We start from the raw sequence: 13,595 nt of genomic DNA on the forward strand, positions 1-13,595 counted from the left end.
CATTATTTTGCTAGCATGTAAGATGAGTGCAGGTCAGGAAGCAAAAGTTAGAAGTGGACATGGGACAACAGACTGGTTCCAAATAGGAAAAGGAGTACGTCAAGGCTGTATATTGTCACTCTGCTTATTTAATTTATATGCAGAGTACATCATGAGAAATGCTGGACTGGAAGAAACGCAAGCTGGAATCAAGATTGCCGGGAGAAATATCAATAACCTCAGATATGCAGATGATACCACCGTTATGGTAGAAAGTGAAGAGAAACTAAAAAGCCTCTTGATGAAAGTGAAAGAGGAGAGTGAAAAAGTTGGCTTAAAGCTCAACATTCAGAAAACGAAGATCATGACATGCAGTCCCATCACTTCATGGGAAATAGATGGGGAAACAGTGAAAACAGTGTCAGACTTTATTTTGGGGGGCTCAAAATCACTGCAGATGGTGACTGCAGCCATGAAATTAAAAGATGCTTACTCCTTGGAAGAAAAGTTATGACCAACCTAGATAGCACATTCAAAAGCAGAGACATTGCTTTGCCGACTAAGGTCCGTCTAGTCAAGGCTATGGTTTTCCAGTGGTCATGTATGGATGTGAGAGTTGGACTGTGAAGAAGGCTGAGCGCCGAAGAATTGATGCTTTTGAAGTGTGGTGTTGGAGAAGACTCTTGAGAGTCCCTTGGACTGCAAGGACATCCAACCAGTCCATTCTGCAGGAGATCAGCCCTGGGATTTCTTTGGAAGGAATGATGCTGAAGCTGAGGCTCCAGTACTTTGGCCACCTCATGCGAAGTGTTGACTCATTGGAAAAGACTCTGATGCTGGAAGGGATTGGGGGCAGGAGGAGAAGGGGACGACCGAGGATGAGATGGCTGGATGGCATCACGGACTCGATGGATGTGAGTCTGAGTGAATTCCAGGAGCTGGTGATGGACAGGGAGGCCTGGTGTGCTGCGATTCATGGGGTCGCAAAGAGTCGGACACGACTGAGCGACTGAACTGAACTGAAAATGAGTGCAATTATGCTGTGGTTTGGACATTCTTTGGATTGCTTTTGTTTTGGATTGGAATGAAAACTGACCTTGACCACTCCTGTGGCCACTGCTGAGTTTTCCAAATTTGCTGGCATATTGAGTGCATCACTTTCATAGCAACATCTTTTAAGATTTGAAATAGCTTAACTGGAATTCCATCACCTCCACTAGCTCTGTTCATAGTGGTGCTTCCTAACGTCCACTTGACTTCACGTTCCAGCATGTCTGGCTCTAGGTGAGTGATCACACCATTGTGATTATCTGGGTCATTAAGATGTTTTTTGTATATTTCTTCTGTGTATTCCTGCTTCTGTTAGGTCCATACCATTTCTGTCCTTTATTGTGTCCATCTCTGCGTAAAAAGTTCCCTTGGTATCTCTAATTTTCTTGAAGAGATCTTTAGTCTTTCCCATTCTATTGTTTTCCTCCATTTCTTTGCATTGATCACTGAGGAAGGCTTTCTTATCTCTCCTTGCTATTCTTTGGAACTCTGCATTCAAATGGGTATATCTTTCCTTTTCTCCTTTCCCTTTCACTTCTCTTCTTTTCATAGCTGTTTGTAAGGCCTCCTCAGACAACCTTTTTGCCTTTTTACATTTCTTTTTCTTGGGGAAATAGTCTTGATCCCTGCCTCCTCTACAGTATCACGAACCTCCGTCAGTAATTCTTCAGACACTCTATCAGATCTAATCCTTTGAATCTATTTGTCACTTCCACTGTATAGTCGTAAAGGATTAGATTTAAGTCAAACCTGAATGATCTAGTTGGTTTCCCTGCTTTCTTCAATTTCAGTCTGAATTTGGCAATAAGGAGTTCATGATCTGAGCCACAGTCAGCTCCCAGTTTTGTTTTTGCTGACTGTACAGAGCTTCTCCATCTTTGGCGGCAAAGAATATAATCAATCTGATTTCGGTATTGACCATCTGGTGATGTTCATATGTAGGGTCTTCTCTTGTGTTGTTGGAAGAGGGTGTTTGCTATGACCAGTGCATTCTCTTCACAAAACTCTGTTAGTCTTTGCTCTGCTTCATTCTGTTCTCCGAGGCCAAATTTGCCCATTACTCCAGGTATTTATTGGCTTCCTACTTTTGCCAGCCTCCTTTACTGAAAGCCTTAAAGGAGTGATACAAAACAGGGAGTGGTACCCCTGCTCACTATTGACGCTTCAGTGGATTTTTGTTGTGGTCCTGAACTGTCAGTGGCATCATGGCTTGCCTATACCCTCTAAACCTTATAAACTAAACCTCTTTAGTTGTGACAACTAAAAATGGTTTCAGATATTGTCAAATAGCCCCTGAGGAGTAGTGTTGCTAGAGTTAGACATTAAAACACAGGATACCCAGTTAAAATTTGTTTTATTAAGGACGATTTTTAGAGTAGTTGCAGGTTCATCACAAAATTGGGCAGAAGGCATGGAGACTTCCCATATATCCCCTACCCGACACACACACTTCCCCCATTACTTACCAGCTTCCCCCATGAGTCGTACATTTCTTACAACCGATGAGCCCAGTCAAAGTCCGCAATTTACATTAGAATTCACTCTTGGCATACATTCTATGGGCTTGGACACATGTATAATGACATAGACCTATCACTGTAGTATCATACATAGTAATTTCCCTGCTCTAAAAGTCCAAAGTGTTCTGCCTACTCATCCCTCCCCTCCCCCAAGCCCTGGCACACACTGATCTCTTTATTGTCTCCATAGTTTCGTCTTTTCCAAAATGTCACAATGTAGTCTTTCTAGATTGGCTTCTTTGACTTAGAAATAGGTATTTAAGTTTCCTCCCTGTATTTTCATGACTTCATAAGTCATTTCTTCTTGTGTGCTAAGTTGCTTCAGTCATATCCAACTCTGAGACCCTATGACTGTAGCCCACCAGGCTCCACTGTCCATGGGATTCTCCAGGCAAGAATACTGGGGTGAGGTGCCATTTCCTACTCCAGGGGCTCTTCCCCAGCCAGGGACTGAACCCACTTCCCTTAAGCCTCTTGCATTGGCAGGAGGGTTTTTTTTTTTTACCACCAGCACCACCCGGGAAGTCCCATTTCTTCTTAGTTCTGAACAATATTCCATTGTCTGGATATAGCACGGTTAATTTATTCACTTACTGAAGAACATCTTTGTTGGTTCCAAGTTTTGGCATTTATGAATGAAGTGGCTATAAACAACTATGTACAAGTTTTTGGGTGGACGTATGTTTTCGATTCCCTCAGGTAAATACAAAGGAGTGTAATTGCTGGATCATATAACAAGAGTATTATAGCTTTATAAAAATCATCAGACTCTTCAAGAGTGGTTGTACCATTTTTCATTCCCATCAAAATGATTGAGAGTTTCTGATATTCCATATTCTAGTGAGAATTTGATGTTGTCAGTGTTCCAGATTTGGGCTCTTCTAAAGCACAGTGGTAAGTCATTTTAATTTGCATATCCCTGATGACATACAATGTGAAACATCTTTTGATATGCTTATTTGCCATCTGTATATCTATTTTGGTGAGGTGTCTGTTAAAGTCTTTGGCCCATTTTTAATCAGGTTGTTTGTTTTCTTATTATTGCGTTTTAAGTATTCTTTTTGCAAATATTTTTTTCCCAGTCTATGAAGTCATTAGAGAAGTCAAAGCCTTCTCATTCTCTTGGCATTTTCTTTACAGAGCAGAAGTTTTCATTTTAGTGAAGTCCAGCTTATCAATTCTTTCTCTTGTGTGTCATGGCTTTAGTGATGAATACATAAAGGCACTGCCCTACCCAAGGTCATCTAGATATTCCCCTAACTTATCTTCTAGAAACGTTATACTTTTACATTGTACATTTTACTGTTTATTTTGAGTTAACTTTTGTGAAGGGTGCATGGTCTCTGTCTAGAATCATTTCACTCAGCCAATTTTTAATTTCATATAAGAAAAACAGTATGTACAATCTATAAGATACAATTATATTAGAAATTATTTATACTAGAAATTTAATTTCCCTGTTATTCCACTTTAACTGAGCATAAGGTGTTGTTGAGGAAAGATAATTAAGAACAATCTTCAAACCGAGAAAAACTCCACAAAGGGAGAAGAAAAAGAAAATCATTGCATAAACCTTAAACTAGAATGTGATACACATCAAGGGCAATCTGCTAAAGAGATTGCAAGGACCCAAGGAAATTTCTCTTTTGTATAGTTCATCAGATAGAGTCCATTACATACATACTCTCAAGATAAATGATAAATAGTGCTTAAGTAAAGGGATTTGATGGCACCATTTATTACACATAGTGAATCCTAAATTCACCTGGCATTTGGGGTGACCATGTGCATGAAGGGAAAGGGGTTTTCCTGAGACCAGAATGACTTCCTAAGAGCTCATGGAGAGGGAGAAGTATGACTGGGTGAAAGTCACTACAAATAGTGCCCAGCGGGCCCTACTGAGGGCTTCCCTGATGGCTCAGTTGGGAAAGGATCTGCCTGCAATGTGGGAGCCTGGGTTCGATCCCTGAGCTGGGACAATCCTCTGGAGAAGGGAATGGCTACCCACTCCAGTATTCTGGCCTGGAGAATTCCATGGACTGTACAGTAAGAGTCAGACACAACTGAGCAACTTTCACTTCATTTCACTTCAGCCCTACCTAATCCATCAAGTGCTTTACTCCCTGTGAACATGTAAATAGCTACAAGTAAACAAGCAGAAATGTGCTATGGTTATCATCACCGATAGTATGATTGGATATGTGGAATCTGTCAACAGTTCAGGATAAAAATCATGAAAAAAAGAACTTGAAAGAAGGCATATGTGTTCTGGTTGTAGTCTAGAAACCTTCCATCAGTCCTCTTTGGTGAAATAAAGAATGAATTGGCATCAACACTTCCCGAATGAGAGTCAGTGTCTTAAGAAAATAGTCAGGGACAAAAGAAGAATGCTCTTTAGACCCTGGTGCATCTTTCAACAACGCAAAGAACATAACTGTACAGAAAACACACATGTTAAGTGCTTGCAAAAAGTGATTTGCAAGAGTAGGAGTCTGAGTATGAATACATTTTTTGAATACTTGGATCAATGAAGTGAAGTGAAGTTGCTCAGTCATGCCCGACTCTTTGCGACCCCATGGACTGTAGCCCACCAGGCTCCTCAGTCCATGGAATTTTCCAGGCAAGATTACTGGAGTGGGTTGCCATTTCCTTCTCCAGCGGATCTTCCCAACTCAGGGATCGAACCCGGGTCTCCCGCATGGCAGGCAGATGCTTTACCGTCTGAGCCACCAGGGGTCGGTATCAATATATGTAGTTTATTTTATTTTTTCATATATGTTTAAATGTAACATGTGATGAAAAAGTTATGCCTAAATAAATTTAAAAGAGGTTTCTGAATAGGAAATAAATACTCACAGGTGATAGAAAGTGATAAAAATCTTGAATGGCATATTTTCTTTCTTGAAGCACATGAATTAATAGTGTATCTTACAATAAATGGCATCTCAGAATAAGAGAAACCTGGTATTTAAGTTGCTTAGGCATAAGAACATTATTTTTTATCTTACGCTGTATCACCTCAATTAATTTAATATTAATTTTGGTTAAATATATATTATAAACATTGTGTTGATTAAATCTTATTAAGTTAAAATTTATCAGATGTTAAATAAATTTGGTCTCTTGTTGTCCAGTCATGCTAATGTCGCCCTGGCGGTATTCTAAGCTCAGTTGTGTCTGACTGTTTGCAATCCCGTGGACTGTAGCCCACCAGGCTTCTCTGTCCATGGGATTCTCCAGGCAAGAATAATGGAGTGGGTTGCCATTTCCTTCTCCAGGGCATCTTCCTGACCCAGGGATCGAACCCAGGTCTCCTGCATTGCAGGCAGACGCTTTACCCTCTGAGCCACTAGGGAAGCCAAATCTTATTAAGTTAAAATTTGTCAGATGTTAAATAAATCTGGTCTCTTACAGATGAGGGAGTCTTCAAAGAGTCTTCTGTTAGATGGTGTGTATATCTGAGAAACAGAAAGTTTTTCAGAGCCTCTCTGACTACGTAAGAGTATTTTCTTGATTTAGAAAATATACTAATACATTTAATCTTTTTCAGGTTTTTCATATTTCTTTATGGCGTTTAATGAAAAAAGCTCAAATAACAAAACCTCCACCCAACACCAAATTTGCATTCCGCGCTGTGGTTTTGGACTTGGATTTACTCGATTCTTCTTTGGAAGAAGCTTCTTTAGGTACTAATTAATTTTAGGTGTTTATGTGACCAAGAAATTCCTAGCTTTATAAAGGATACATAATTTGAGGAAAATGCACCCAACATTTTTGTGACCTAGGTAGAATATGTCAGTATTGACAGTTGTAGGGTTCAAGTTTTGCCCTGAGAAAGCTCAAAAGTTTCCAAAGATCTGACATGTGTCCCCTGTTCCACGTATTTCCAGGGAAGCCCAGAATATCCCAGTTTTATTTGTTCCTGACCTTAAAAAGCAGACCGTCACCTATCTATATAGTACGACTTGAGGGATTCTGAAGATATTCTGATCTCAGTACCCCTCATTTCTTCCTTTTCCAATGCTCTATTCCCACGATTTTAACTTTTTTTTTTTCAACTTAAAGAGACCCTTCTTGCTATTTTCACAGAGGAATTCAACAGTATTTCACTAAAGTGTCAATATTTAGCATTTCCCTTCTCCAGAATGTTTACATTCTAAAAAGGAACCACCTGCAGAATTCAACGTTAAATATATAAGAACAAACCTATCATTGTGGCAGACGCATCAGATGGCCTCGAAAGCTAAAGGCAGTGAAAACTGAAGTAGAGATTAGATTACCTTTCAGTCCAAAGTTTGTTTTTCTCTTTCTAGCGGAATGGGTAGATGCTAAGTACAGTGTGCCAACAAGCGATAAAGACTATTCTCCAGAGGAAGTAGCAGCGGCAATTAAAATTCAAGCCATGTGGAGAGGAACATATGTCAGATTGCTTATGAAAGCGAGAACACCAGGTATGCTCTTTCAATCATTTATAAAATGAACTTGCATAAATAAGTGAAGTAAAAGTCATTCAATCGTGTCTGACTCTTTGCAACCCCATGGACTGTAGGCTGCCCAGCTCCTCTGTCCATGGAGGCCTTAATACTGGAGTGGGTAGTCATTCCCTTCTCCAGGGGATCTTCCCAACCCATGCACTGAACCCAGATCTGCTGCATTGCAGGAGGATTCCTTACCATCTGAGCCACCAGGGAAGCCCCTGCATAAATAAAGATGAATATTTGTTTACATGCTAACAAAAAGTATTTTAGGTTCATTCAACTCTATGGCTCAGCTAATTGTTTTTAATTCTATAAATATTGAAATTTATTGAGTTCAGGGTGTAGGTAGGTATGCTCAAGCTCTTGTTCCTGCAGTTTAGTGCAATGTGGCTTTAGTCTGTGTCTGACACAGACTGAGCACACAGCAAATACTGGCTGAATGAATGATCAGCTGTGTTTTCCCAATCTTTTGTGAGTTCTTCAAAAACAGGAAACTGGCCTTTTTCCCATTCATCCCCAGTGCCTAGCCGAATGCACAGCAGTCAGTTTCAGCTAAGTCATTGATAATTTTACATTTCTAGGCCATTTTTCAAAGTGAATGCATGAATGAACTAAATGAAGACGTTTCCACATATGTCCATGGTATCATACACTTAGCATAAAACACATTCAAAATGTATTATTATATTTATCAAATCAAATATGTTTTTGTATATGAAACTGTTTGTGAAAATATCTGTTTTATCAGCTCAAAATAAAACACTGCAAAAGGCAAAAAAATTATATTCAATTATTTTCATTCTGTAAATTTTGTTGACATATTTATGTGAAAAGCCTTGCCTCCTATAGAATTCTTTGAGTATTTTGAAACATTTTGTTGTAAAGGTATCTGAAACAATGAGAAATATCAAAATGTTCATCAAAGCAGTAAAAACTATAGATCCATAAATGTTAAACAAGCTGCATTGCGTAGATTTGTGATAGAAAAATATCCCTGTTGTTTGTCCATATATACTGTAAAAAGTATATTCATATAATAATTTTTTCTCTTTATAAAGACAAAAATGAGCAGCTTTTTAATAATATTTGTGTTCTCACTCAACATATAATTATTGAATAATTCTTGTGTATGCAGAACTATTCTATGCTATGGCCTTAAAGAGATTAGTAAAACTTCCAAGGTTTCTGCTCTGATGAATCTTGTGTTATAGTGGTCCCAGGCATGCAATGGAAAGTAAATATATTAAGATAACGATCTCAGATACCAGGAAGTTCTATGAAGAAATTAAGATAATTAGAAAAAAAAAGTCAGTTTCTGACATGTTAAATTTGACACGCTTATGATGTATTCACATTTTTTTGTCAGATCATCTCCTCTTAAGCCTTTTGTGGATTATGTTTTAGGTTAAGCTTCAGTGAGATCCCATTAGCCACTGTTCTTTAGAAAAAAAATGGATGGATTATAGTTTCTAATACAAGAGCATTCATAAGGACTTTTTTTGCTGTGATAAGTGGTCTTTTGTTGTAAACTCTTTGATGAGTATATTCAATTAGATCAAAGAGCATTTTATGATTTTTTAACTAGAGATGAAGGGAAACAGCATAAAATGATGATCAGAACTCTCAGCTAGAGGTTCATAGCTTTGTATTTTAAACATGGTTTTATTGCTAGTAAAGCTTCTGACTCTGGATATTACCTTACTTGTGAGTTTCAAGTGCTTCACCTATAAAAGGAGGGCTTAGAACAAGATGATTTTTCAGGCACCTTACAGTTTTTATATTGTTATTTTTAGATACAAAGGAAAATGCCAGTGTTGCAGATACTCTTCAGAAAGTTTGGGCTGTGTTGGAACAGAATATGGAACAGTATGCCATTTCTCTCTTAAGGTAAAGCAGTGTAATGATTTTTTTTTTTTTTTTTTGCAGTATCTTGGTATCCTCCAAGTTCCAGTTCAAATGCCACCATATTTGTAGGGTTGTAGGATTTTCCCCTAATCACTACAGCTAGAAACATACCATTGCTTCTGAACTTCCCCACTTACTACTTCTTATTTGTCTTCACTACACTTATCTAATGTTCTAAGCAGGAAAACTCTGAGAAGCAAAGCAGAGTTTCTTGAAGTCTTTTGGTGCTCAGGAGACAAAAGTTAAAAGTTTAGGACCTGCCAGGGGAGACTATTGTTGTTTTTAATGTCCAATTGCTAATCTATGTCGTACTCTTTGGCAATCCCATGGACTGTAGCACACCAGACTTCAGCAGTGCAAGCCATCACTTGAAATCCCTGGTGAACAGCACTCTAAAAACAGGGACAAGTGTGAGATAAATTGGGCCTTAGGAAAACTGCATTTTAACCATTAATCTTCTTGGAATGAATCTGATGCTATGAAAGAGTGAGGGCAGGAGGAGAAGGGGGCAACAGAGGATACGATGGTTGGATGGCATCACTGACTCAACGAACATGAGTTTGAACAAACTCTGGGAGATAGTGAAGGACAGGGAAGCCTGGCACACTGCAGTCCGTGGGACTGTAAAGAGTTAGACACAATTTAACAACTGAACAACAACAAATTATATAAAAGAAACAGACCATTTTGATGTAGGAGCTAGCAGACCAAATCTCTAACAGTAACTATTATGGAAATGCTCAAGAAAATAAAGAATAAAGAGAAAATAAATTAAAAGTTTAGATTAATAAAGCACAGTTAAATGGAGATTACATAAATACAATTTCTAACAACTGAATTTAAAATGTTTTGGTTTAACAGCATATCAGGCAGAATAGAGGAAGAAATAGTGAACTGAAAGACAGGTCAATAGAAAAATCGTGGAAAATAAGGAAAGAACTAAGAAAAATGTGGGGCATGCTTAGAAAGTCCAATATTTATATCATTATAGTACCAGAATATAAAAATATAATAGCTGATACACTTCTAAAACTGATAAAATACATCAACTTGCATTTTCAAGAGGTTCTGCATGCAGAGTCTGTGCAGGAAGGACACAAAGAAAACCATACCTAGACTTATCATAGTCAAACTGCTAGAAACCAAAGGCCAGAAGAACAATCTTCAACGTTACCAGAGAAATAAGACATATTATTTCCAAAGGACAATTAGACTAATAGCTACATGTAGGAGTAAAATCTTAACCTTAGCAATGCAAAATGCAGAAATTGGGTAAATGGAGCTGCAGAGATCTAAAGTTCTGGCATTACTGCAGAAATGGTAAAAGTAATAATCTAGATGAAATGCTAATAAGGCAAGGATGCATAATATATTCTCTAGCAATGTGCTAAGTGGATCAACTAGTGAATTTAAGAAATAAGATTAATACTACACATCTTATAGAGAACAGAAAAGAAGAGGAAACATTTACCAACTCAAAACCTTGATTTTAAAATCTCAGCAAACATAGTAAAAAAAAGAAAGAAAGAAAGAAAGAAAACAAAAAACTGAAATTGCAAACCAGTCACCCTCTTGAAATTAGATGAAAAAATGTAGCAGATCAAAATTGGAATGATATAAAAAGATAATATCTTTTAATTAAGTGGGTTTCCCACTCTGAGACATGCTAGGGTGGTTTAACATTAGGAAATGCATTAATTAGGCACATTAACAGGGAAAAGGAACAAATCATTTGGTCCTTCAGATAAGTTCAGAAAAAAACATTTGAAAAAAAGCAACACAAATTCAAAATTTAAAAATTTTTAGCTAACTAAGTTTAGAGAAGATTTTCCTTTATGTGTTATGGAACCTAGTATATTTTTTAAATTACTGTAAACATAATTAGTGGTGAAAGTTTGAAAGCTTTTCCTTGAGTTGGGGAATGAGATAAAGATGCCTGCCCAAACACTTCTATTCAAGGTAATCCTGAAATTCTGAAAAGGGCAAAAAGGTAATAAAGCAATTTAAGTGTCAGTAGAATTTGAAGGGAAGAAATAAAACCACCATTTACAGGCAATATGGTTGTTTATATAGAAAGTACCAAAAAAATGCCACATGAACCAGAAGATATAACCAACCTGGTCTTTGTTCTTATAATTATTTTTAAAAGCTTTTTAATATCCTACTTCCCTGATGGCTCAGGGGATAAAGAATTCACCAGCAATGCATGAGACACAGGGGATGCGGGTTCAATCTCTTGGTCAGGAAGATGCCCTGGAGGAGGGCATGGCAACCCACTCCAGTATTCTTGTCTGGAAAACCCCATAGACAGAGGAGCCTGGCAAACTACAGTCCAAAGGGGCGCAAAGAGTGGACACAACTAAGACACGGGTGTGCAAATATAAACCTACCATTTTCCTTCCACTACCGAAGACCAGCCATCAGAAACAGCAGGTGAATCCTGTCCTCCCTGAGGATCTCTATGGCTTTGCTTCCCACTGACAGTACAGTCAAGCCATCTACCATGTGGAAGCCAAGAGCAACTCTAGCTCTGTCTAGATCTCTACAGAGAAAACAGTCTATGATCATTATACCTTCTGTCCCAGCTAATACCCAACATTATACAAAAGACTCCTGAGGCCTTACAAATAGCTGTGAAAAGAAGAGAGGCGAAAAGCAAAGGAGAAAAGGAAAGATATAAGCATCTGAATGCAGAGTTCCAAAGAATAGCAAGGAGAGATAAGAAAGCCTTCTTCAGCAATCAATGCAAAGAAATAGAGGAAAACAACAGAATGGGAAAGACTAGAGATCTCTTCAAGAAAATTAGAGATACCAAGGGAACATTTCATGCAAAGATGGGCTCAATAAAGGACAGAAATGGTATGGACCTAACAGAAGCAGAAGATATTAAGAAGAGATGGCAAGAATACATGGAAGAACTGTACAAAAAAGATCTTCACGACCCAGATAATCATGATGATGTGATCACTAATCTAGAGCCAGACATCTTGGAATGTGAAGTCAAGTGGGCCTTAGAAAGCATCACTACGAACAAAGCTAGTGGAGGTGATGGAATTCCAGTTGAGCTGTTTCAAATCCTGAAAGATGATGCTGTGAAAGTACTGCACTCAATATGCCAGCAAGTTTGGAAAACTCAGCAGTGGCCACAGGACTGGAAAAGGTCAGTTTTCATTCCAATCCCAAAGAAAGGCAATGCCAAAGAATGCTCAAACTACCGCATAATTGCACTCATCTCGCATGCTAGTAAAGTAATGCTCAAAATTCTCCAAGCCAGGCTTCAGCAATACATGAACCGTGAACTCCCTGATGTTCAAGCTGGTTTTAGAAAAGGCAGAGGAACCAGAGATCAAATTGCCAACATCTGCTGGGTCATGGAAAAAGCAAGAGAGTTCCAGAAAAACATCTATTTCTGCTTTATTGACTATGCCAAAGCCTTTGACTGTGTGGATCACAATCAAACTGTGGAAAATTCTGAAAGAGATGGGAATACCAGACCACCTGACCTGCATCATGAGAAATCTGTATGCAGGTCAGGAAGCAACAGTTAGAACTGGACATGGAACAATAGACTGGTTCCAAATAGGAAAAGGAGTATGTCAAGGCTGTATATTGTCACTCTGCTTATTTAACTTATATGCAGAGTACATCATGAGAAATGCTGGACTGGAAGAAGCACAAGCTGGAATCAAGATTGCTGGGAGAAATATCAATAACCTCAGATATGCAGATGACACCACCCTTATGGCAGAAAGTGAAGAGGAGCTAAAAAGCCTCTTGAAGAAAGTGAAAGAGGACAGTGAAAAGTTGTCTTAAAGCTCAACATTCAGAAAATGAAGATCATGGCATCCGGTCCCATCACTCCATGGGAAATAGATGGGGAAACAGTGGAAACAGTGACAGACTTTATTTTGGGGGGGCTCCAAAACCACTGCAGATGGTGACTGCAGCCATGAAATTAAAAGACGCTTACTCCTTGGAAGAAAAGTTATGACCAACCTAGATAGCATATTCAAAAGCAGAGACATTACTTTGTCGACTAAGGTCTGTCTAGTCAAGGCTATGGTTTTTTCCTGTGGTCATGTATGGATGTGAGAGTTGGACTGCGAAGAAGGCTGAGCACCAAAGAATTGATGCTTTTGAAGTGTGGTGTTGGAGAAGACTCTTGAGAGTCCCTTGGACTGCAAGGAGATCCAACCAGTCCATTCTGAAGGAGATCAGCCCTGGGATTTCTTTGGAAGGAATGATGCTAAAGCTGAAACTCCAGTACTTTGGCCACCTCATGCGAAGCGTTGACTCATTGGAAAAGACTCTGATGCTGGGAGGGATTGGGGGCAGGAGGAGAAGGGGACGACCGAGGGTGAGATGGCTGGATGGCATCACTGACTCAATGAATGTGAGTCTGAGTGAACTCTGGGAGATGGTGATGGACAGGGAGGCCTGGCGTGCTGCGATTCATGGGGTCGCAGAGAGTCGGACACAACTGAGTAACTGAACTGAACTGAACTGACTCCTGAGGCTCCTAGTGCTACTGAGGCTGGTTCTGGCTCCTGGCTGGGTGGGAGCTACAGGACCCAGGATCTCCCTGATCATTTCCACTGTGTTCTGGAATATACCACAGCCTTCCAGCAGGGCAATCATGGAAAAACCTAGTTGCACTAGAAAT

At 39.0% G+C, this 13,595-nt stretch overlaps 1 protein-coding gene across 4 annotated transcripts in view; it reads left to right on the forward strand.

The window, feature by feature from the left end:
• The window catches only part of ADGB (androglobin), a 186,796-nt gene that overhangs the window by 108,961 nt on the left and 64,240 nt on the right, over positions 1 to 13,595 (forward strand). For all 4 annotated transcript variants that reach the window (XM_012183068.4, XM_060419797.1, XM_060419796.1 and 1 more), the window contains 3 exons: positions 6,100 to 6,235; positions 6,863 to 7,000; positions 8,821 to 8,914. In XM_012183068.4, the coding sequence (XP_012038458.1) occupies positions 6,100 to 6,235; positions 6,863 to 7,000; positions 8,821 to 8,914 (368 nt within the window). The remainder of the gene's footprint in view (positions 1 to 6,099; positions 6,236 to 6,862; positions 7,001 to 8,820; positions 8,915 to 13,595) is intronic.

Source organism: Ovis aries, chromosome 8, assembly GCF_016772045.2.
Source record: "Ovis aries strain OAR_USU_Benz2616 breed Rambouillet chromosome 8, ARS-UI_Ramb_v3.0, whole genome shotgun sequence".
Classification (NCBI taxonomy): domain Eukaryota; kingdom Metazoa; phylum Chordata; class Mammalia; order Artiodactyla; family Bovidae; genus Ovis; species Ovis aries.